We start from the raw sequence: 24,354 nt of genomic DNA, 5'->3' as shown, positions 1-24,354 counted from the left end.
GGGCAAGTCTCTGGATTGGGCAAATCACTGGAATTTCCTACTTTTTGGAGGTATGGTTACGGGGGGATTTATATTTTTGAAGATGATGGAATTGAGATAAGTGGAGAAATGGCCAGGTGCAGTTAATGTGCTGGGATAGGTTTGTAGGGCCAAGTGACACTCAGACATGGACAGGGGTCAGTGCACAGCAGCTGCTGTGTGTCATTGGTGGGAATGAGGTGGATCATAAAGCTTTGTGAAGTTAAGGCTCCTTGACTTCACTGGTGAGTACAGCTTTAGGGGCAGTGATTAACTTCAGCCTTGTCCTTCCTTGCAGAACCTGAGAAGATGAAATCCCTGTCCCAGTTGGCAGTGCTGACCAAGCAATGGAAGCCGTCACAGATGAAGCTGGACTCTTTTCGAGAGGTTGTCCTAGAAAGCAGCAGTGTAGAGGAGCTGAAGGAGAAGGTTGGTCACTTCCTGCACATCGAAGAGAAAAGTTTTCCCCATGATGGAGCTCCTGTTACCTGGTCCCAACCTCACTACAGCACCAAGTGATGTGAGCTCAGGAAGTGGTTGTGGCCCACACCTGTCCAGCATCATTGTGCTGCTGCATTAGTCACATTGATGGCATCTCACCTGGGTCTTCATGTTTTTGCTCTAGAATATTGGCCCTCAATGTTGTACTGACCTATATGTTCCTACCAAAAAACTAAACCTTCCCTACCTCATAACCTGCTTTTTCTTCGATCCATGTGCCTGTCTAAGAGTCTCTTAATGCCCCTCATGTTTCAGCTTCCACCATCACCCTCGGCAATGCATTCCAGGCACGCACAATGCTCCCTGTATAAAAAAAACTTATCTCTGATGTCTCCCCTAAACTTCCATCCCTTCACTTTGTACAGATGTCCAAAGGAGTGAGAACTTATTGTTACTGTATTATTATTATTGTTGACTAGCCCTTTGATTTGAAGGAAATTTTCTTCTTTCTTTGGCTTGGCTTCGCGGACGAAGATTTATGGAGGGGGTAAAAAGTCCACGTCAGCTGCAGGCTCGTTTGTGGCTGACAAGTCCGATGCGGGACAGGCAGACACGATTGCAGCGGTTGCAAGGGAAAATTGGTGGGTTGGGGTTGGGTGTTGGGTTTTTCCTCCTTTGCCTTTTGTCAGTGAGGTGGGCTCTGCGGTCTTCTTCAAAGGAGGTTGCTGCCCGCCAAACTGTGAGGCGCCAAGATGCACGGTTTGAGGCGTTATCAGCCCACTGGCGGTGGTCAATGTGGCAGGCACCAAGAGATTTCTTTAGGCAGTCCTTGTACCTTTTCTTTGGTGCACCTCTGTCACGGTGGCCAGTGGAGAGCTCGCCATATAACACGATCTTGGGAAGGCGATGGTCCTCCATTCTGGAGACGTGACCCATCCAGCGCAGCTGGATCTTCAGCAGCGTGGACTCGATGCTGTCGACCTCTGCCATCTCATGCTGAGATGAATTGCACAACAGAAACATATGCGTGATGGAGTTTTAAGTGGAACAGCCTTTGCACAGGGGCGATCCCACTCTCTCGGCAGAAGAGACCTTGATCCAGTGGTGCGGACAATCGTTACAGCTGGAGACCTCTTTTGGACCAGTATATCTAAGTGTCTTGTCATGCTCTTAGCGCTCCACAATGTCTGCTGGGCCTGCCTTCTTGACTGTTAATCAGTCTCTTCCACTCAATCTGCCAGGGTCAGACTTCACACGCTGGGAAAGACGGATCCCCTACTTCACCGACTGGTTTAGCCCATCTGCTGCGTTTTACTGGGGTGTGGCTACTGCATGTGCTGCAGCTACTTGGAGCCATTGGTGAGAGCTGACCGTCAGGTTGGGACCAAAGATAGTTGAGCTGCCCGAAAAGGGCACAGCAGTTCCCCCCCACACCAGAGGTGCTGCCCCTCCCTAGACCCCCCATTCCCCCCTAAATTGTTATACGATAAAGATTCTTGAACCCACTGCCTGCAGAGTTGTGGGAACAGCTCATCAGGGCTTTTGAAAGAGGATTGGTTTGTCACTGGAGAAATTAACTCAGGTTTACAGGGAAAGGGCAGAGAAGGAGATGATACTTATTTCAGGCCATTCAGCCCATCAGACGGAAGTCAGTTCCCAACATAGGCATCCCATAAATCCCTTTAAGGGATATATTTCTCCTTCAACCTTCGACCCAGTTAGTCTTGATCAAAGGTCCTGACCTGAAAGGTTACCCGACCATATTTATCCACCAAAGCTGCCTGACTCGATGATTCTCTCCAGCTTCTCACTATTTGCTCAAGATTCCAACATTTTCAGTTTTGTGTTTGCTCTCACCTGCCTATCACCTCCCCGTTGATTTTTTTTTTGCCACTTGGCTGGAGGAAGAGGTCATTTACAGTGACCAATTAACTTTGGTAAAGTGGGAGCAAACCGGAGCACCCAGGGGAAATCCCAAATGGTTATTCTCAACGTGCAAACTCCATACAGAGAGCAGAAGAGTTCAGGATCAAATGCGGACCTCTTGTGCCAACCTAGAGATTCCTCTACTAGGAGGCAGCATTGATGACGAGCTAGAAAAACCCAGCCCTGTGATGATTAACGTAATAGTTCTTTAGCCAATAGCAGTTGACACTGGACTGGAAAGATAAATTAATAGTTTGATTCATTCCCATGTGGCCACTTATCGAACACAGAACATTACAGCTCAACAGGCACTTCAATCCACAATATTGGGCTGTTCTATGGAAACCTGCTCCACATCAATCTAATCCTTCCTCACAGTCCAAAGAGCTGCCGTGAGCATTGTCCAGTGCCCAAAACAATACGAGAAAGAGAAACAAAAAAGAACCCCTATAGAGTCACTGAGTGTCCATGGATTCGTCACCAGCACTCCTGAAACCTCTGCACCACACAGACTCCAACACCGTTCAATCTACCAGCAACCCAAGCTCCAGATCCAAGCCTCCAATGCAATCAAGAAGCTTTCAGTGCCCGAGACCCTTCTTGCCCCCAGCACTCTTTCGAATCCCGGTTCCCATGAGCCAATCCGCAGCACCCCATGCGGGTTCCCCAACTGCAAGTTTCCCACACCTGTGTGAGTCGGTCGCAGTCGCATAATTATCTTTGTTGGGAGTGGTGCTGGCTGCCCCTGATGATGTAAGCGAAGCAATGTGTGGGAGTAATAGCACGCAAGCACGGCTGTGTTAAGCGTCAGTATACGGGTGATGAAACTCCTGCAGGAGGAGGAGAGTGAGAGTGTCAGGTTCATCGTGTGGCAGTGAACTAATGAGAAGGTCAGAGGAGGTGTTTGGGGAGTTGAATGCAATTCTGTGTCTAGTGAATAATAAAAGAAAGTTGACTTCATGGTGTACTGAAAGAAATGAGTGTATTTTTTATTTGTTTGTAAGCTGTGGTAAATTAATGTCATTAATTAGAGGTTCCTCTAATGCTGAGCCCCTTGCTGGTCCGCCACCGTGGTGACCATTCTGTAGGGTCCTCTACTCCTTCTCAATGGGCGATTGGAGGGGGGTGTTCTCCCCGGTTTTGGCTTCCTGCACTGATCCACTGCTCCCCCGGAGTCTGCAATCCCTTGACTGCTGCTGAGCCAGGCACAAACCCCATAGTTGCAAGATTTTACTTACAAACACCGCTGGCTCCTGCAACAGGTCATTTAAACCTTATTTATTTGCTGCTTATTTAAAATATTTCAAAGCATCAGGTTTTAGTTATTCCATTTGCATGAAGTCACCGTCTCTTTCCCTTCAGTGAATATAGTGTTGACACAAGCCCTTCAACCCATCTTGTCCATCTGGAGGCTGAGTCAGATACAGGTCTGCCATCTCTGAGGGTCATCAACTCTCAGCACATAAACCAAGGCATGCTTTTGAGGTGGGGGAGGGGGGAAGGAACGTTTAAATGGGACTCGTGATGCAGGTTATTGGCACAGGTAGGTGCTGGAGTGGGCTGCCAGGAAAGGTGATGGAAGCAGAAGCAGGTACGATAGCAATGTTTGAGGTATTTCGTCAGATGTGAATGGGGACCAGAGACAGAGGAGAGTAGTTTAATCTTGGTGTCATGGTTGGCACAAATGGACTTTCCCTGTGCTGATCTGTGTGTGGTCATGAGAATGAGTTTATTATCACATATGCAAGTGCAATGTACAGATATATTGAAATTCTTATTTCCTGCAGTTAAGCGTGAATATAAAACACAGCAACAAACAGTATTTATAAGTGTAATAAAAACACAAATGCTGGAAGAACTCATCTGGTCTCACAAAGGTGAGCCCTTTTTCAAGGTATGAGTAAAAAGCATGCAGGCGTCTGAATTAAATGGCTGGTTGAAACCAAACAATGAGAAAGGGAGTCCACATTAACAACTAAAAAAGGGACAGGAGTCAGGAAAGGTGAAACCTGCTGAGTTCCTCCAGTATTTGTGTTTTTACTACAATCACTGCATCTGCAGACTTTCGTGTTTCACTCCAGGTATAAGTGTAAGGCAGGTGGGTAAATAATTAACTGAATCTAGTCATGCTGTGGTACAGTATATGTGATATCCTGTTCTGTTTGTTTTTGTCTCTAACAGTTACACGCCATAAGCGAAATTCCCATTGACAATATAGAATTTGCCAAGGTGAGTTGTCTTTTAAAATGTCAAAAGTAAATGCTGGAAGTCTGAAATCAGGCTGGAAATGCTCTGCAGATCTGACTGCATCTGTGAACCTGTTAATATTAGTGCAAAATAAAGTTAAAACTTTAACTCTTTCTCTTTACACAAATATTGCCTGTCCCAAATATTCTCAATATAATCAGTCCAGTTAGTGTTAATGCTGTTACAGCGCCAGTGATCAGTACTGAGGTTCAAATCCCATGCTGTCTGAAAGGAATTTGTACATTCTCCCCACGTCTGCGTGGGTTTTCACTGGGTGCTCTGGTTTCCTCCCACCCTTCAAAGTGAACAGGGGTTTTGGTCAATTGGGCAGCATGGACTCGTGGGCCAAAGGTGCTTATTATTGTGCTGTATGTCTAAATTTATGTCTAAGTTGTTTGATGTTCCTGGTAATTATAGAGTATGCCACCTTTAGTATATGGTGGGGAAATGCTACATGCAGTGCAACAGGTCCATATTGAGGTTTAACCCTTCACTGGAATCCCCTCCCAGCTAACCCTATCAGCATATCCTGGTTACTGAAGTTGTCTCTGGTGCATCTTCAAGTAACAAAGAGGTGCTTGAACATGGTTGTAATTCTCTCCCCTGTCTTCCTGTGGTCCAAGCTGCAGCCATGGACAAGGAGAAGCCTTAGAGACTTGGTGGTCAGACAGCATCCATGGTCAGTGTTTCCAAGGTCCCGAGACGGACATTACTGCCCATGGAAGCTGCCTGGCTGTAATGGAAGATTTAAGTCGTGTTTTTTTTACTTTTGCAGCTTTTGCTTCTGCAAGGCTGAGAACCTGCTTGTGTTTTAGAATCAGCAGACATAAGCTAAATTCCACCGAAGGGCCAGAGATGCAGTTATCTGAAGAAAGGACATCTGTGTACCAAGAACATTTAATCTTCCTGCTTATTTTGGTCACAGACTGTCAGAGGCCTAGCCTTGATGCTAAATAAACCATTGTATTCAAAGTGATAAGCTGAAAATTATGTTATTCGATAGAAGCCGAGCATGCTAGCTTGCTCGCTTATCTTTCTTGCTGTGCTGGGAATAGGTGGTTGGGTAAGCAGTTTTTGGGTAATATAAGCCATGGTCCCGCTGCTGAAGCTTGAGACTCTCTGAGAGGTGGCAACATCTCTCAGCAAGAAGAAGAACTTCTAGAGTCCAGCCAACGTCCCGGTCGGGGGAGATGGAGAAGCTGCTACCGGCACCCTGACAACCTACTACAAGTGTGCAGTCGTTGCCTCGCTTCGACAGTTGGGACCAGTCCAGGTGTTGATAAGTATAGTTGGGAAGGGCTTGCATATTGTAGTTTGAAATCAGCTTTTGAATTTGTAATGAACATTTGTATAATCTGAACTGCTCTCGGTGTGTGTCTATTTTCTTTCGGTAGCTCAAAGACTGTGACCAATCTAAAACGAACAAAATGAGAGGTATAAGTTTACCCAAGACAATGGCCCACTGAGTCCCCCCAGCTCCTCTGTTCACTCAAGTTCCAGGGCCTGTAATTATGTGCTTCTCTGTGTAGAGGCAGTGATTTGTTTTGATCCATTTAATTTTTAAACATTTTTATTTACAACATGGTAGAAGCTATTTCTGTCTATGTAAACCCGTGCTTCCCAATTACACTCAGATTAAACTACAAACCAGTACGTATTGAAGGTGGGAGGAAACCCACGCAGACACCCATGCCTGTACAAACTCCTTACAGGCAGTGCGGGATTTGAACTCTTGTTACTGGCATTGTAATGTGCTAACCATGCCACCCAAATGGATTGAAACATGGATGGGAGAACTATGGAGGGCTGTAGGTCAGATGGACTAGGCAAAAAAAAGGGGTTCTATGGTTCTAAATGTAATCATTGATGTAGGATTTGAACAAGCGTTGGTGATGCATCATTAATGATGCTCTGTCTTGTGTTGCACAGGGCCGGGGAACATTTCCCTGTGACATTTCAGTGCTGGAAATCCATCACGACTTGGATTGGAATCCAAAAGTCACCACCCTGAATGTCTGGCCCCTCTACATCTGTGATGACGGAGCAGTCATCTTCTACAGGTGAGTGGATGCACACCTCCACCGAACCACTGCTTCTACAGATGATCAATGTGTAGATGCCCTTGGCCCATCATGCCTGTGCTGACCATCTCTGTTGAAGCTCATTTGCTGTGAGAGTACCCCCCTACATCACCCCCACCCCAAGCAGTGCTGGGGCTGAGACCAAGCCCTATTATTATGTACCTCCCTGTTTCAGATTCCTTATTTCCATTGATGCCAAGGTTTGCAGTGTAGGCTGAGGAATGCAGAACTAAATCAGTTTAGTTTGGAATGTGAGGTTATCGCAGCACACCTGTTTGTACCTGTGTGGTTGCTCAGACTTTCCTCCGCAGGATTGAGGGAGACTTGCTTCCACTTTGGCTCAGAGGGTTGTGAATGGGATCTGTAGACTCTTCCACAGGAGTCAAATGCTCATGTTGACCCTCTCATCCCTTGGATCATTCTTTCAAATCCCCTCTGTTCAAAACTGCTCACAGTACTCCACATGTGGTCTGACCAATGCCTTGTTATATCTGCACCTCAGCATTACGTCCTATTACCTCCTCATTGTCATTAAACTATTGCTAGCATTGCATTTGCCTTCCATACTACCGACAACCAGCAAGTTACTGGGACTCCCAAGTCCCTTTGCACCTCTCCTTTTTTAATATCTCACCATTTAGAAAATAATCTACTTTATTTCTTCAGGTGAGGGCCTCTGTGTTTGAACACACAAGGAGATGAGCAGTAATCGACTCTGAGCTTTGTTAGACCGTGCGATCAACAGTTTAAGAGTTGGTTTTAACCACCTAAACTTGGGATCAGAATAAGTGAGTGCCAACTGTTGTAATTTTAAGGGTGCTGTCCACAATCTTTGACTCTTCCCCTCCCAGGGACAAGACTGAGACGCTGATGGAAATGACAGAGGAGCAACGCAATGGACTACTGAAGAAAGAGAGCAGCCGGCTGCAGAAGTCAGGCCACCGTGTCAACTACTCTCCCCGCAAAGAGAAAGCACTGAAGATCTATTTGGACAGCAGCCCCAATAAAGACTCCAGCCAGGATTGAGATCTGGCCTGGCCCAGCTCAACCCTGCCGCACACTGGAAACCAAACTGATTCGCCACTGCTGTGTAGAGATCCTGTGCCTGTCCCATTCATCATTAGGTCTACCTGATGATACCAGCACTGATTGGCTTGTTGCCCACCAATCGGAAGCCCATTGGGGATGGCCGACTCGGAGTCACATCCTGCACTCTAATGTAAAGTTTAAAAGGATGTGCAACCCTTAGGGGAAAAACTTGAGTACAACGTGGGCTCTGCACATACTTGCTGGAAAAGCTAGACCCTTCGTAAATGGGCTTTTGTAGCTGAATAAAAGCTGTGCACAGTCCGAAGAATTTGTCATTTATTTTATTCACATTTGAGCACGTATCTCAGTGTTGAATTTTAAAATAAGGTGTATTATATGTGGGAAGGGGAGGGAGAGCTTTGGGGATGGAATGCCATCAGAACTGGAAGGGCATTTATAAACCAACTGAATGAATGTCCTTGGCAACCTTTGCATAGCCCAAGGATCTGTGCGTGATTTAAAGTCTGAACCCTTGCGTATTGCCGGAGGCTTGGTGATTGTAACTTGTCATTGGTTCCCAAGTCAGGATTTTTGAGGATCTTTCCCTTTTAACATTTGGTGGTTGTTGAGTTGGGGAAGCAAGCATGGCCGATAGCTCACTGGGCTCAGGTGAGACACTGCACTGTCTGCCTCAGGTACGCACACCATTGCCACACCATATGTGGGGCACACACTTAGAGGGCTGCTTGGACTTGTATTTTTGAGATGTTTTCTTTCCTGTCTGTTTGGTTGATATTTGGACATCGATAATTTTTATGCATTTTGTTAATTATTTTTGTTTTCCTTCTAAATCCATCTTGTTCCAATGATGTATGCTATACTTCTGTGATGGTTTAATTGGTTTGCGAATTTTGTTCCAAGAGAAAGCATTGATTGTTTGAATTATATGCTGTATTTAATTCACTGGGCAGGATAGCGAATTCATTCTAATAAGTGTAAATCTATTTAATTTGGTTAAAACAAACAGCAGTTGAAAAGATGCTCTTGTTTTCATGTCTGGATCCGCCTCAAACACTGGGAGGTACAAGTTCCACTCTTGCAAACCCTGTGCACCACAACGTTCCTTGTTCCAACTTTGCAGGAGTTTCCGATTTTTAATGACACAAATGATCATCAAAGGTGCATTTTGGTGAATATTTTTTCATACTCAATGCTGTTCACAAATGAAAAACATACCAATAAAACATTTATTCATTCTATTTTCATTCTCAAGTTTGCATTTTATGGCATCAAAATACAGCTGCCTTTGTGCACCAGTTTCCAGGGTGGGGGGGTGGGGGAGGCGCACGCCAGTTTCATGGGGGCTTGTGTTGACCTCCGTAAAGCATAGCCATCCTTTTGCTTCTATGTACTTTGTGTCTGTAAACTTTCAAGCTGCAAGGTTGAGTGTAACCACAGCTCCTTGAAACCATGGCCGTGGGTTAGAATTGTTCACGCCTCCATTCTGGTAGATGTATCCAATCCTGGATCCGCACTGTGGAAACATTATTCATGCTTTGAAGTGAGAGAGGGACTTGGATCTTCCATTCTGTCCCCGGAACCAACCAGTAGTGTTGGGGATAGCGACGGTGTAATTCTCCCGTTGCTCCCACTCCAGCTACAGTGAATGTGGGGACTAAGATTTGGTTCATGTTTTGGACTGCATGAGAGCAGATATTTAACTTGCAGTGGTTCCGAGTGGGAAATTCTGCAACTGTTTGGCAGGTGGGTGGGAACGGGGTGAGCTTTGGGAAACCGTTCCGGCCAGTCAGTGGTGTAGTTGGAGGGAGCCCTCTCAGAACGTTGGCATTCACTCCCACAACAGACAGCCAAAACCACAATGATGTCTTGCTTCATTTGACCACAGTAGCAGTCAGCTTTATTGTTACTGTGGTCAAATGAAGCAAGACATCAGCAGATCCGGAGGGAAGGATCATCTTGCAGCCAGCTGTTCAAAAGAAAGTGGAGCATCTGGATTTTTTTGCGAGGGGATAGAGAAAAGTTAACGTAACTGTGAGCCCACATTGCTGTTCATGTCTTGGGACTTCTTCCCGAGCTTTGGGTAAACTGACTAAAGGAATGATTGAGAGAGGCACTGACATTGAAGAGTTCCAACTCCAGAGAAGGTGTGGGATGAGAGGCCAGTTCCTGTGATGTTCAGCCATGTGAAACAACTGGTTAGCACAACGCTGTTACAGTGCCTGCGATGAGGACCAGGGCTCAAATCCCGTGCTATCTGTGGGGAGTTTGTACGTTGTGTCTGTGTGGGTTTCCTCTGGGAACTCCAGTTTCCTCCCACCATTCAAAATGTACCAGGGGTTGTAATGGGCGGCAAGGGTTCGTGGGCCAAAAGGGCTTGTTACTGTGCTGTATGTCTCAGTTAAATTTAGAAAATGGAAATGTTCCGCATGACCAAAGATCGCTGACTCAGTAACAACAAGCCATGTCATTGAAAAGGGTACTTCTGGATTACAAACAGCAGCAGAAACAGCTTCACAGTTTGCATCAATGTGAACAATACCTGGGTCACCTCTGACAGATAGTCATTTTATTGATGACAAATAGGTTACACAAAATATTGTTAGACAGTTCTAAACCTACAGTGCCGATGGAGTGAGTAGTCCATAAAGTTGTTGCATCAGACCACCCCTCTGACTGACTGGTTCACAGTCAGAAATAGCCCCCAAATCTGACAAACCACCCATCACTGACCCAGTGTTATGTCAAAGAACTGGAGTGTTTTTAATTAACCGATTAGACTAGATCACAAAGCAACTAAAGATGTGACTAATTATGCTAAAAAGCATGACATGTTATTTGACAGATTGTTAAAACAAGCCATTTAGCCTTTTCCTACTGCTTGGCATAGCTACCATGATCTAGCCTGGTTGGCAGTGACGGTCAGCTCCTGGCTGCCTGCCTTCTCCCAGCTCTTCCTCCCGTGTATTCACCAATTCCTCTGGATACTTCCAGTCATGGAGGTCCCCTTTGCAATCTGGCGTGGCACTCACTGCAGTCTGGGTCTTGTTCCCCATCCTTGGACACCCCATGCACCACACGACTGCGAGGCGGCAGTCCCTTGTCGCTGGGGAGGCCGGCGGCGGCAGTTGCCCGTGTGCCATCCTTGCACATGGGTGTCAAGGCGTCACTGAGGTGAGGGTGAGAAAATATTAGCAATTGCCGTGTAGTGCAGACACGATTGTATCTGCCCACCCTTGCACTCTCGACATGAACGCAATTCCCTGGGCTACCCAAGCCAGTCCAGAAAACCCATCATTGTTAATCACCCATATGGTACAAATCACTCCAAGCCAAAGAAATAACAATCTAAAATACATTCAAAACCCCCTCAGGAGAGATGTTCAACCCAATGCTTGACAAGATATCTCCCTAAGTGACCCTTGATCACTTAGGGCTGACAGAACATTGCAAAGTCGGACTGCCACGAAAGCAAAATAACAGCTTCTGGAATTCAGAAATAAGCACTGATGGCCAAGGTTACTCAACAGATCAGGCAGCAGCTGTGAAGCCAGTGACAATCCAGCCTTTCTGGTCGCGAACATTTGTCAGAATGCCAGTGAAGGGGAAGGGAGCATAATTTATTCTCCCCACATTTCCCATCATCTATCACACACTGGGGCCAACTAACCCATCAACCAGCATGCCTTTGGGCTACTCGCAGTGGCACGGTTAGCATAGCAGTTAGCACATTATTACAGCGCCAACGACCCAGGTTTGAATCTGACGCTGCCTGTAAGGAGTTTGTACTGTCTCTCCGTGGTTTCCTCCAGGGGGCTCCGGTTTCCTCCTACCGTTCAAAATGTACCGGGGGTTGTAGGTCGATTGGGCAGCACGGGCTCAAGGTCCAAAAGGGCTTGTTACCGTGCTGTATGTCTAAAACATTTAAAATTTAAATAAAATTTCATGTGGAGGAGAAAAACCAAAGCTCCTGGGGTAAACCCATGTGGTCGGAAGAAGAGCGTGCAAATTCCAAGCAGACAGGATCGAACTTGGGTCTCTGCTGTTGCCCCACTCTGCCCTCACCCCTGGTGGTGCAGCCTCCTACCCTTCTCGTAAACACAGCAATCCTTTGGAACAGGGGCACTTGTCTAAAGATCCAAACGGTTCCATTTCCCACGTGATGAAGTCCAACCATTGGTGGTCAGGGTCGCGACACGGCTGCTCCCTCTCAGCCAATGGTGTGCACACAGGAAACAGGAGATCTGAGAAGAACCAGCATTGGTGGAGATGATCACCAGATAACCACAACCAACATGGTTTTATTTTAGAATGCATGTCTATGAATAGATCTGATTCTCTGCTCAGGTGCAACCCAAGGTCAACATAGGGGATGGCTGTCCCTGTAGCGCCATCTGATTTACTTTTAACGAGCGATTTTGATGTTCTCGTCTTTTTGAGACGAGAACCAAACTTGGAATGTATTTATGTCTGAGATATTTGCTTTCACTTGCGGGAGATTCCTGAACAAAGACCCACAGTTGCACCATAAAATGCCAATCACTTAAAATTAAAGTGCTTCCAACTTTTCTTCTCAGAAGGTGGTGGATCTCTGGAATTCTTGGCCCCCAAGAGTGCTGGGGGTCAGATCATCAGATAGATTTAAAGTGGAGTGGATAAATGTGTGACCGATGGAGGAATTGAGGGTTGCGGGGAACAGCAAACACATATTAGCCATGATTGTATACAGTGGGACAGGATTGAGGGGCCAATTGGCCTCTTGTGAACATTTTACAGTAACTAGACCATTTAGTTTTAAGGTATATATGGGTCAGCATAACATCATGGGCCAAAGGGCCTGGATTGTGCTGTAGAGTTCTATGTTTACATGGCTTCATCTGTGGAGCCTCTTAGATTAAATTATGGGTGACTTCAGGTTAATTCATGTTCAGAGCTGTCACTGCATAATCCCACAGGGAAACGTAGTTCAGCACATTCAGGACTTCACATGGTACTGGACCAAGAGTGGCAGTCCAGGAAAGCTGTTGGTGTCTCAGTTCATTTACAATCCAGTTGTAAAGTAGCACTCAGTAACCTTGCAGTGAACTGGGTAACATTACAGGGAGCGTGAAAACCAGAGCCCCAGCGGGAACTGGGATTCCAATGGGTAAGAGGAGGATGTGGGTGCCGATGGGAGTGGGTATGGGGACCTGGGGGCCCAGGGGAGTGGGTATGGGGACCTGGGAGCCCAGGGGAGTGGATGCAGGGACAGGAGCCCAGAAGAGTGGGAATCAAGGAGCTGTGGAAAGTGGGTGCATGGACCGGGGCCCAGGGGAGTGGGTCTGGGGACGGGGAGTAGTTGGGGGACGGAGTGCAGGAACTGAAGGCCTAGATGACTGCAAAGTGCAAATGTGAGCGGGTGAGCAAAACGTTGAGCCATCGGGTTTTCCCAATAGTCAACCAGCAGATGCTTGGAGTGACATTGCCTATACTGCTTGCACAAAACAGTCCTGAAGCTCAGATTTGGCCAGTGAGGGGAACGGTGCCCAGCCTCCCAGTAGGGACAAGGCTTGTCTGCAGCAGAGCTTCATGGGACAGGAGGCATCCAGGGAACTCACTGGGGTGGAAGGCACAGCACAGGTGTCCAGCGCAGTCCTCCTGCTGCTCACAGATAGATCCGAGCTGCCCTCTCTCGGCATTCGCTTGGCACTCTCCCCAGATACACAAATGATCCCAAGTACACTGGCCATCCCGAGAACAATTCTAGGAAAATTCAAAACCACGTGTCAACCAATACACACGGCCAATATTAATAATGATGACAAATGAACAATTCCAACTTCCCTTCATTAGTAAAAACACAATGCTGGAGAAACTCAGCAGGTCAAATGGCATATAAACTTGATATAGCAAAGATAAAGACACAACCAATGTTTTGGGCTTGAGCCCTTCATCAGGTGTGAGCAAAATGTAGCGCAGGTGCCTGGTTCAGGCATTGGAAAGACTGGGTTCATTCTTTCAGAAGAGTTGGAGGCTGATTTCTGATATTTTTGGGTTTTCTTGTCAATGTTTGAACTTGATGTAGGAGCGCCAGTGTGGGCCGTCCAGACTTACTTCATCAAGATCAGGGCTGACATTCTACCTCTTCATCTTTTTTTATTGAACTCTCATTTTCCTTGATTCCAGTGATATCCAGCGATATTCAGAAAGACCCCCACCATTTTGTTCAGCCGCCTGCCGACATTTTGCTCATACCTTGATGAAGGTTTCAAGCCCAAAACTTTGGTTATACACCTTTATCTTTGCGATATAAAGTATGGACCGGGTGCTGGTCAGTGGGACTAGGAGGGTGGGGATTTGTTACGGCATGGACTAGTAGGGCCGAACTGGCCTGTTCTGTGCTGTAAGTGGTTATATGGTTATACTGGTCAATCTGCTGAGTTTCTCCAGCGTTGTTTTTACTTCAACCACGGTGTCTACAGACTTTCATGTTTTTACTTTATTGTTGGGGTGAATGATGTTGGCAAGATTTCCCAGACAAGACTGGACAAGCTGATGAGAGAAGACAGAAGTTCTGGAATCTAAGTGCTGCTGTGGAACTTGCTGTGACTGAATATTCCAGTCTTTGGACAATAAACGGTAAGGATCGGCTCCTATCTTCACTCAAGGTATTTTATCTAATTTACCCTTGGGACATGGATGTCACTGGCAAGACCAAACATGGACCAAATTTGCTGGAGTTCACATGAGGACAGCCCTTTACTTTCTCCCTCTGGATGGAGCTCCCGTCAACACACTGGGGTGCAAGTGTCTGAACAGCCAGAGGAAGTGGGTACAAATACAACATTCCAGATGCTTGGATAGTTGCATTAATGTAGGCAAATGGGACTAGCCCAGATCTCCAACTTAGTTGGCACAGATAGGTTGGCTTCAAGGGCCTGTTCCACGTTGTGTGAACCTTTTGAATGTTGTGTAGTGAACTACAGGGTGCCTGTTTCAGGGGAATGTGGTGGTGCCTTGGCCAAGGTAGAGGCCAGACCAAACCGACAAGCATTCAGCCCCAACCATGACTACAGAATAACATCTGCTCCTACTTCAAGCTCTGGGCATGAGCGGTCAGCCCCAATGACCCAAGGACGCACCATCACTTGAGGTCAACTTAATGGAATTTAGAAGAATGAGAGGGGATCTTAAGGAAAGATAAAATTATGAAAGACATAGATAAGATTGAGGTAGATAAGCTGTTTCCATTGGTGAGGGAGACCAGAACATGGGGGCAGAGCCTTAATATTCAGGGTATAGTTTTAGGACGGAGATGAGGAGGAATTGTTTTTTTGCCCCAGAGGAATCTGTGGAATTCATTGCCCATTGAAGCAGTGGAGATGACCTCAGTAAATGTATTTGAGGCAAGGCTGGATAGACTTCTACATATGAATGGATCAGGGGAAAAGGCAGAAAGGTGGAGATGAGCCTTTCATCAGATTGGCCATGATCTCATTGAATGATGGAGCAGTGTAGAGCTCGTCGAAAGAATCAAAGACTTGTTGATCCAAACCAAGGCTTTTATTAGCAAAAGACCAGAGCTCTTCACAGGTGGCCGATCAGTCCGGAATGATCCGACCTGGCTAGGGACACAACCCTTTAAGGCCCAGACAGTAGGCGTGGCTAAGCTCTCAGCCAATCGCTGTAAGCACAGTCTAGATACTGTAACTATATACACTAAATACATTGGTGATAGATCTGTACTATCACAAGCAGGCAGCTGGTTTCTTAAGTTCTTATTTCTTATGTTCCTAACCCTTACACACCAATCAATGCAACATGTCCTGCAGCAGGGACCTACAGTGTGTGTGTGGGGAAGGCTTTGAATCTAAGCACCTCTTGCATTGACTACCAGATGGATTGTTTTGTTGCAACTGTATTGTTATACCACACATCGAGCTCTAGTAATCACACTACAGGGTGTGGTGGCAATCAAAACAGCGTAGAAGAGAATCTCCGGGCTGTTGCCTGGAATGGAGGGCTGTCATCATTAGAAGAGATTGGAGAGTTTGGGGTTATTCTCATTGAAATGGTCAGCATTCAGTAGAAGTTCCAGAAATCCTGAGGGGTGTGGGTAGGTTAAATGGACTGGGGAATGTGGAACTAGCAGGCTTGGGCTTTTGGTGAGAGGGATGAGGAGCTGAAGAACAGTTGGGGGGGGGGGGGGGGTACTTGGAACGAGCAACCTGAGGGGGTGATGGAGGCGAGCAAAATTTCCGTGTCTGAAAGGACAGGAATTTGGATGGGGAAGACGAGGAGTGGGTGGGCAGAAAGGTGGCTATAGACTGGCACCATGGTCGGGGTGATCTGGAGGACTGTGCGGCTCTGAAAGATGATGTGGAACCACTCCCATTGCACATTTGAACATCACCCTCCCTGAAGATTTTGTTCCTCCTTCCTCTTCCTCAAATGTTACTTGTTTCAGCTTAACCCTGGAGTAGTCATCGGCCTTGTCCCTGAGATCAGTTCTCACCTCTTCCCCTGCTCTTTGTGGAAAACACTTGGATTCCATGAGGTGGGTCTGGCAGAAATGGTCCTTCCCACAGTCCTCATCCACGATACACTCCTGGAGAGGTTGGGGGGGGGGGGGGGTGGTGGGGGAAGGAGAGAGAAAGAGAGAGAGAGAGACTGTTCCTTCAACAATGGCACCAGGACAAGTTTGTAATGTCCAGAACTTTAAAAGTTGTAAAACATTTCAAGAATGATCACAGGGTGGGGAGTCAGGTGATGGAATAGTGGCCGGTAGGAGAATACCAGCCCTCTCCAGAAAAGAAGAAATAAAGTGAAGAAAATACAAAGTTCAAGAGACACAAAACATAACAAATAAAAGATAAAGTTGTAGAGAAAAGAAAGAAAATGGCACCCAAGAAGGAAAAAGTAAAAACAATGGGAAAAAAAGAAGAAAAACTGCCAGAAGAGAAAGGAGAAGGCCTTACCTGCATGAAGAAACGGAGCCGTCGTGGAGAAGAGAGCCTGTTCTCCAAGGTTGGTTTCGACCCCGCAGAGTCGCGACCCCCCGAATGCTGGACTGCAAAAATGGCTCTTTGAGCCAAACAAAAGTGCACAACTGAGCATGCGCGAGGAGTCGCGTATGCGCAGTGTGCTCACTGAGGAAAAGGAGAACACCGACGGGAGGGGGGCCCAGCTGAGGAGCGGGCAAACACAGCGTGACCAGCTGAGGGACATCCAACACCAGGGCTCTCAGCTGGAAGAAGAGGAAAGCAACAGAAAAGGAAGTGATAGGAAAGAAGAGCAGCACCAGGAGGCCCAACAGATGAGTAGCCCAGAAGAAGAGGACCAATGGCAAGAAGCCAAGCAAGAAGAAGCAAGCAAGAAGAAGCCCAGCAAAGTGAGACAAGCAACTCATCAGGAAAGTGAGAAGAGACATAGATACAAGGAAGAGAAGAAGACATAAACACAGGTACAGACACAGAAGAAGAGGAAGAAGAAGACCAAGATCTGCACAGAGAAATAGAAGGTAAAATAGATGGACAGAATATAGTTAAAGTTTATTTTCAAGAACAAATGAGAACAGTAAAAGAATGGCTGGCATTAGAATTTAGTGAAATGAAAAGTACAGAAGAAAAAGTGAATAGAATAGAGCTGGTCATGACAGAAATAGGGAAAAGATTAGAAAATGTGGAAGAACAAGAAACGGCTGTAGAAATGGAAGTGAGAGACTTAAGAAGAAAATTGGAAGAAAGTGATAAAAAAGTTAGTCACAAGAGTTGTTAGCTCAGAAAATTGATATGTTGGAAAATTATAGTAGACGAAACAACATAAAGATAGTGGGCCTAAAGGAAGATGAAGAAGGCACAGATATTAAAGAATTTTATAAAAGAATGGATCCCAAAGGTCCTGGGAATGACAGAAATACAGGAAGGAATGGAAATAGAAGGGGCACAGAGAACACTAGCTCCGAAACCACAGTCACAACAAAAACCAAGATCCATTTTAGTAAAATTTTTGAGATATTCGACAAGAGAAAATATACTGGATCGGGAAGGAATAAAATTAGAGAAGACAATAAACCATTGGAATACAAGGGTCAAAAAATATTTTTTTTACCCAGACATAAGTTTTGAACTCTTAAAGAAGAGGAAGGAGTTTAATACAGCAAAATCGATCCTATGGAGAAAAAGGCTATAAATGTATGTTAAGACATCCAGCTGTGCTTAAAATATTTATCCCTGTGGAGCAAAACAGACTGTTCTCAGATCTGGAGGAAGCACGAGAATTTGCAGAATGCCTGCAGGACAGAAGGAGAGATGAAGAAATGTAACAAGAATGAAGATCGGCGATAAAATACATATAAAGATGTAAAAATAATGTATATGTAAGAACTAAAGAAGGGAAAGAAGGGAAGAAAGGAAGTAAGGGGGAAATAAAAGAGGGTGAGCTTTATTATATGTGAAGAAAAAAGTCTTTTCTGGAGGGGGTTGGGTGGGAGAGAATAACTGTCACTCCAAAATCAGTTGACACTTGCAAGTGGGTTCGCAATCCAAATGGAGAGGGAAGTTGTTGTTGCCCGGCAAGGGATAAGGGGCAACTCAGAGAGGGGGGGATGACATTTGGGGCTAAGGGGATATTGGATGTGGGAGTTCAAAAAGGGAAAAGTGAGAGATGAAAATGGGGAAAAGGGGGGTGGTGGTGGTGGTGAGGAAGTGAAAATGAGGTGTAAACAGAATATGAGATGGCCATTTTGAACTATATGACTATAAATATTAATGAAATACATAACTAAATTAAACATAAAAGGCTATTAAATTTCCTGAAAAAAGAAAAAATAGACATAGCATTTGTGCAGGAAACGCATCTAACTGAAGTGGAACATAATAAATTAAAGAGAGACCTGGTAGGGCATGCAGCGGCAGCATCATGTAATTCAAAAGCCAGAGGTGTAGCTATATTAATCAATAAAAATGTACCAATCAAAATAGAGGAGGAAATAATAGATCCAGCAGGGAGGTATGTAATGATAAAGTGTCAGATATACTCAGAATTTTGGAATTTGCTCTCTATATATGCACCTAATGAAGAGGATCAAAAGTTTATGCAAGATATTTTTTTGAAGATTGTAGATACGCAGGGGAATATATTGATAGGAGGGGATTTTAACCTTAATTTGGATCCAATGTTGGATAAAACTGGACAAAAGACTAGCAAAAAGAATAAAGTAGCCAAATTTATGGTTAAATCAATGCAGGAAATGAAACTTACGGATATATGGAGGAGACAGCACCCAAGGGAGAAGGAAAACTCATATTATTTGAGTAGACATAAAACATACTCAAGGATTGATATGTTTTTGTTATCGGCCCATATTCAAGGGAGAGTTAGAAAAACTGAATATAAAGCTAGATTACTATCTGATCATTCACCCCTGTTATTAGCAATAGAACTGGAGGACATCCCACCAAGAACATATAAGATGGAGGTTAAACTCCATGCTACTTAAAGGACAGGAATTTAGAGAATTTATTGAATGCCAAATTAAAATGTACTTTGAAATAAATACGGAATCAGTGAAAGACAAATTTATATTATGGGATGCAATGAAAGCCTTTATTAGAGGGCAGATAATAAGTTATGTAACTAAGATGAAAAAGGACTACAATCGGGAAATAGAACAGTTGGAAATGGAGATAGTAAGTACAGAAAAAGAAATAGCAACAAGGGATGATGTAACAAAAAGAGAATTGGCAGACAAAAAAAATACGAAACATTACAAACGTATAAGGTGGAGAAGGACATAATGAAAATAAATCAAAAGTGTTATGAGCTAGGAGAAAAAACAAAATATTAACCTGGCAACTTAAAACAGAACAAGCTAAAAGAACTGTATTGGCATCAAGGAAAAAGGACAAACAAATTGCATATAATCCAATGGAGATTAATGAGAACTTTAAGGAATTTTATGAACAATTATACCAAACTAAGAACGAGGGGAAAGATGATGAAATAGAAGAGTTTTTAGCTAAAATTGAACTGCCGAAATTGCAAGAGAAACAAAACGAACTGATAAAATCATTTAAAATAGAGGAAGTACAGGATATATTAAAAAAGCTGCCAAACAATAAAATGCCTGGAGAGGATGGATTCCCAAAAGAATTCAATAAAACATTTAAAGAGTTATTAATTCCTCTTCTCCTGGAAGAAATGAACCAGATAGAAGAAACACAAAACTTGCCAGATTCATGTAAGACAGCAATAATTACAGTAATACCAAAGATGGGGAAGGATCCACTAACACCAGCATCATATAGACCAATATCTCTACTTAATTCAGATTATAAAATAATAGCAAAATTATTAGCAAACAGATTGGCCGACTGTGTACCAAATATAGTAAAATAAGATCAAACTGGATTTATTAAGAAAAGACGAACGGCGGATAATGTCTGTAAATTTATTAATCTAATTCATGCAGTTCAAGTAAATAAGAAGCCAACAGTGGCTGCAGCTTTAGACACAGAAAAAGCCTTTGACAGGGTAGAATGGAATTATTTATTCAAAGAATTACAGAGGTTCAATCTACCAGAAAAATATATTAATTGGATTAAAGCATTATATAATGGACCATTTGCGAAGGTAACAGTAAATGGATATGTATCGAATCAATTTAAATTAAGTAGGTCAACTCGGCAGGGATGTCCATTATCCCCTTCACTGTTCTCTTCAGTAATAGAACCATTAGCAGAACTGATAAGAGAAAATAAAAGGGATAAAAATAAAGGAGAAAGAGTATAAAATCAGTCTATTTGCAGATGACATCATAGTATACTTACAGAACCAGAAATATCAATAAAAGAACTACATAAGAAATTGAAGGAATATGGAGAAATTTTGGGGTACAAGATCAATGCAAATAAAGGTGAAGTGATACTAATGAGTAATGTGGATTATACAGAATTTAAAAAAGATTCACCATTCGAATGGCAAACACAAGCAATCCGATACCTAGGTATTAGATTAGATAATAATTTAAGCCACTTGTACAAATTAAATTATCAACATTGGAAAGAATTACCGCTAACATTGATAGGGAGGGTAAATTGCATTAAAATTAATGTCTTCCCAAGGGTACAATACTTATTTCAATCATTACCTATTCCCTTAATTCTTTAATAAACTAAAGAGAATAATAAGGAAATTTTTATGGAAAGGGGGGGGAAACCGAGAATAGTGTTAGATAAATTAAGAGAGGTACAACCAAGGTGGTTTGCAGTTACCAAACTTTAAAAATTATGATAGAGCAGCACAATTAAGGTATTTATCAGATTTTTATCAGAAAAGGGAAAAACTAGATTGGACTAAGATAGAGCTAGATAAAATAGGGGAGAAGGTACCAGAACATATACTTTATAAGTGGGATGAAAAGCTGGTATGATATAAAAGCTCACCAGTATTGCATCGCTTACTCAAAATATGGAAGAAGATACACTTAGAAAGGAAAAAAACAAATTACCAAATACCAAAGTTATTATTGATGCAAAATCAGCTAATCCCTTTTACAATAGATAACCTTTCCTTTAGAGAATGGGAGAGAAAAGGAATTAAAAGAATAGAAAATTGTTTTTTGGGAAATAATTTATTAACATTTGAACAGTTGAAGTACAAATATGGAATAACTCATGGTACAATGTTTGCATGCCATCAACTGAAAGCCTACTTAAAGGATAAATTGGGAAACAGACTGAGATTACCAGAAGGAAGCAGCTTTGAATATGTGATTACAGAAACAACGATAATAGAAAGATTTATAACGAACATGTACATCAAGCTGCAAGACAAAATGATGAAATAAGCTATAACCCAAACAAAAGTGGGAAAATGATTTAAACATAAAGATAAAAAATGAAATATGTGAAAAGTTATGCTCTGGAACTATGAAAAATATAATAAACATGAGGTTATGCATGATACAATATAATTGGTTACACAGGTTATACATCATGCCCCAAAAGTTAAATAAATGGGATCCGCTGTTTTCGCTGTAAGAAGGAAATGGGAACAACAGTACATGCAATTTGGGGAAGTGAGAAAGTTTTGGGAAGATCTAAATCAGATATTAAATAAAATCACAAAAAAATACTAAAAAATCCAGAGATCTTCCTTCTAAGTAATATAAGAAGTAAAGAATTAGGCCTCAAACTGGATGAAGCACAAAAAAGATTTATTATGATAGCCTTAGCTGTAGCAAAAAAATGTATCATGTCAACTTGGAAATCAGAAGAGAGCCTGAGAATACAGCAATGGTACATGGAAATATATAAATGTATTCCATTAGAAAAAATAACATATAATTTAAAAAATAAAGTCACATTATTTGAGCAAATTTGGGAACTGTACATGGAACATAACAGAGAGGGTTTGCCTCGGACCTCCACCCCTAAAATAATAAGACAAAATTACTTGATCCAGTGTGTAAAAGTAGATGACACATTTTTTTAGTTTATTTTCATTGTGTGATGACATTGTTTAATGGTTTTATTGTATTGTATATGTTGAATGTTTAATGGGTTTGGAGGGGGGTGGGAAGGTAGGGGGGAAAAAGGGGAGAAAATGCCACTGTGTATATTTAAGAGGGAAATGTTTGTATATATTTTGATTGATATGGTTCTCAGTGTGGGAAAAAAAAGAATGATCACAGGGTTAAATGGATCTTAAGTGGTTTTAAGGAGTATCTTAAAAGATGTGGGGGGGGGGTGAGAGGAAGGTCAGGGAGGAACCAATAAGCCCATAGCTGTTAAAATCATGGAATTGGAGACAGGAAAGAGTGGCTGAGGTGTATGGGGATGGAGAGAGGAGCAAGGCAGGGGAGACAGGGAACTGTGTACCTGAATCCTCCAGACTCTTTGGTCTTCGGGGTCCCTGAGCAGAATTTGCACGCTTCCCCTGTGACCAGGTGAGGGAGAGGTCAAAGCGTGGGGTGAGGGAACTGGGGGTTCAAGGGGGTGGGAGGGTTGGAGGATGGATGGGATGGGGGGGTCACAGGGTGGGGTGGGGGATTGGAGGGTGGGGAGGATCGGAGGGTAGGGGATCTTTTCCATGGGGAGTTGCTGTGATCTGTGGTGTGTTGCTGACAAGATAGTTGGACTCCAATGGGCCCAATGGTCACCTTTATCCCAGCCGCATCCTCCCCATCCCCCATTCACCAGAGGAACCAACCCTCACCGACAGAATCCCGCTGCTGACCCTACCTTCCTGGCATCCTGCCTGATGCCGTCAGACAGCTCTCCTGTTCCAAGCCGGGAGCTGGATTCCCTGCGCTGATTCTTGGGGATGAACTTTGGATCCCAGACTGCCCTCTTTGGCTCCAGGTCCATCTGTGGCCACAGGCAGAAAACCAGTCCTCTTAGTAGCTCAGAAGAGTGAGTCCCTGTTTCCACAGTGGCAGGGTTTATACTACTGACCCCCTCACTATGTGGCTCCAACACCCCCCCCCCCCAATCTCCAGGAGCATATCACATAAATGGGCCATACAAAAACACAATGCTGGAGAAACTCAGCTGGTCAAGCAGTGTACTTTACACAGCAAAGATAAAGTCACATAACCAACATTTCAGGCTCGAGTCCTTCAAGGTATGAGCAAACTACAGACAGGTGCCTGAACCATCAGGAATCAGAATTTATTGTCTGGGCTGCAATGTCAGTATAAACTTGGAGGCAGGGATCCGAACTGAATCTGACTGCTCTGGGAAGGAGGGGGTGAGTGTGAGTTGTCTCTAACATATCCCCCCCCACCCCCCAAATCTGTGGCCGCAGCAGTGACCAGAACCGGACACACCTCCCCACTCCTCTCTGCGGCCACATCAACGTGTCGGGTCCCGACTGCACAGCGAGCGGTCTAGGAGTCCCAGACTTTACCTTGGCTCCTGTCCCACCACGGACCCGACCACCTTCCACCCCTGGACGTGACTGGGAGCCGAGGGAGCGCGCCCTGTGTCACCGGCGGAGGAGGGAGCGCGACTTGTGGCAGAGGGATGGAGGAAGAGGAGGGAGCGCACCCCAGGTCAGGGGGAAGGAGCGTGCCCGGTATCGGCGGGGACGAGGCTCACCTCCCGGGCCGCATCTCGCAGCTTGCCCTGCGTGTCGTCCAGCAGCGCGCCCACCTCCTGCAGCATCTCCCGCAGCCCCGCACCCTGAGCCGGGGACCCGCGACCCGCGATCCCCAGGCACAGCAGCAGCAGGACGCGGTAGAGACGCAGCTGAGAGCCGGTGGTCACGTCCCCAGCCATTCCGATCCCGGTCCCCTCGGGTCGCCCCCGGTCCAGGCTTCGCCAATCAGCTGCACGGCTCCTATCCTCAGCCCCGCCCACGGGCCGTTTTCCGCCAATCAACTGTATGGACGCCGTACTCCGCTCCGCCCACTGGCCGCCTCCCCCAATCAGCTGCGCTGTGAGAACGCACGCCGTGGCGAGTGGGTCACCGGAGACGGTGGGTCCGAGAGGATACCGGGGCGGGGGGTCCGGGCTCTGGTGGGAGCTGCCGAAATGCCCTGGCACGGTCAGCGATCACCGTCCATCTCGGGTTCCCATTGGGGAGGGTCCGGTCAGTCTCGTAGAATCGC

General features: G+C 44.8%; 2 protein-coding genes across 7 annotated transcripts in view; one reads left to right on the top strand and one right to left on the bottom strand.

Annotated features, from left to right (window-relative positions):
• usp47 (ubiquitin specific peptidase 47) overlaps positions 1-9,001 on the top strand; it is a 148,627-nt gene extending 139,626 nt beyond the window's left edge. For all 6 annotated transcript variants that reach the window (XM_069903596.1, XM_069903617.1, XM_069903590.1 and 3 more), the window contains 4 exons: positions 317-447; positions 4,567-4,614; positions 6,562-6,692; positions 7,565-9,001. In XM_069903596.1, coding sequence (XP_069759697.1) covers positions 317-447; positions 4,567-4,614; positions 6,562-6,692; positions 7,565-7,739 — 485 coding nt within the window. In that variant the 3' untranslated portion in view covers positions 7,740-9,001. The remainder of the gene's footprint in view (positions 1-316; positions 448-4,566; positions 4,615-6,561; positions 6,693-7,564) is intronic.
• A 1,313-nt stretch (positions 9,002-10,314) lies between these two features.
• Positions 10,315-24,079, bottom strand: dkk3b (dickkopf WNT signaling pathway inhibitor 3b). The gene is made up of 6 exons (XM_069903630.1): positions 23,843-24,079; positions 22,985-23,110; positions 16,255-16,347; positions 13,358-13,502; positions 11,848-12,004; positions 10,315-10,929 (listed from the first exon to the last, which is right to left on the bottom strand). The coding sequence occupies exons 1-6, from the start codon at positions 24,020-24,022 to the stop codon at positions 10,755-10,757; spliced, it is 876 nt and encodes a 291-aa protein (XP_069759731.1). The 5' UTR covers positions 24,023-24,079; the 3' UTR covers positions 10,315-10,754.
• Positions 24,080-24,354: the final 275 nt, after the last annotated feature.

Source organism: Narcine bancroftii, chromosome 1 (genome assembly GCF_036971445.1).
Source record: "Narcine bancroftii isolate sNarBan1 chromosome 1, sNarBan1.hap1, whole genome shotgun sequence".
Classification (NCBI taxonomy): Eukaryota; Metazoa; Chordata; class Chondrichthyes; order Torpediniformes; family Narcinidae; genus Narcine; species Narcine bancroftii.
This window is presented reverse-complemented; position numbering and strand designations above follow the sequence as displayed.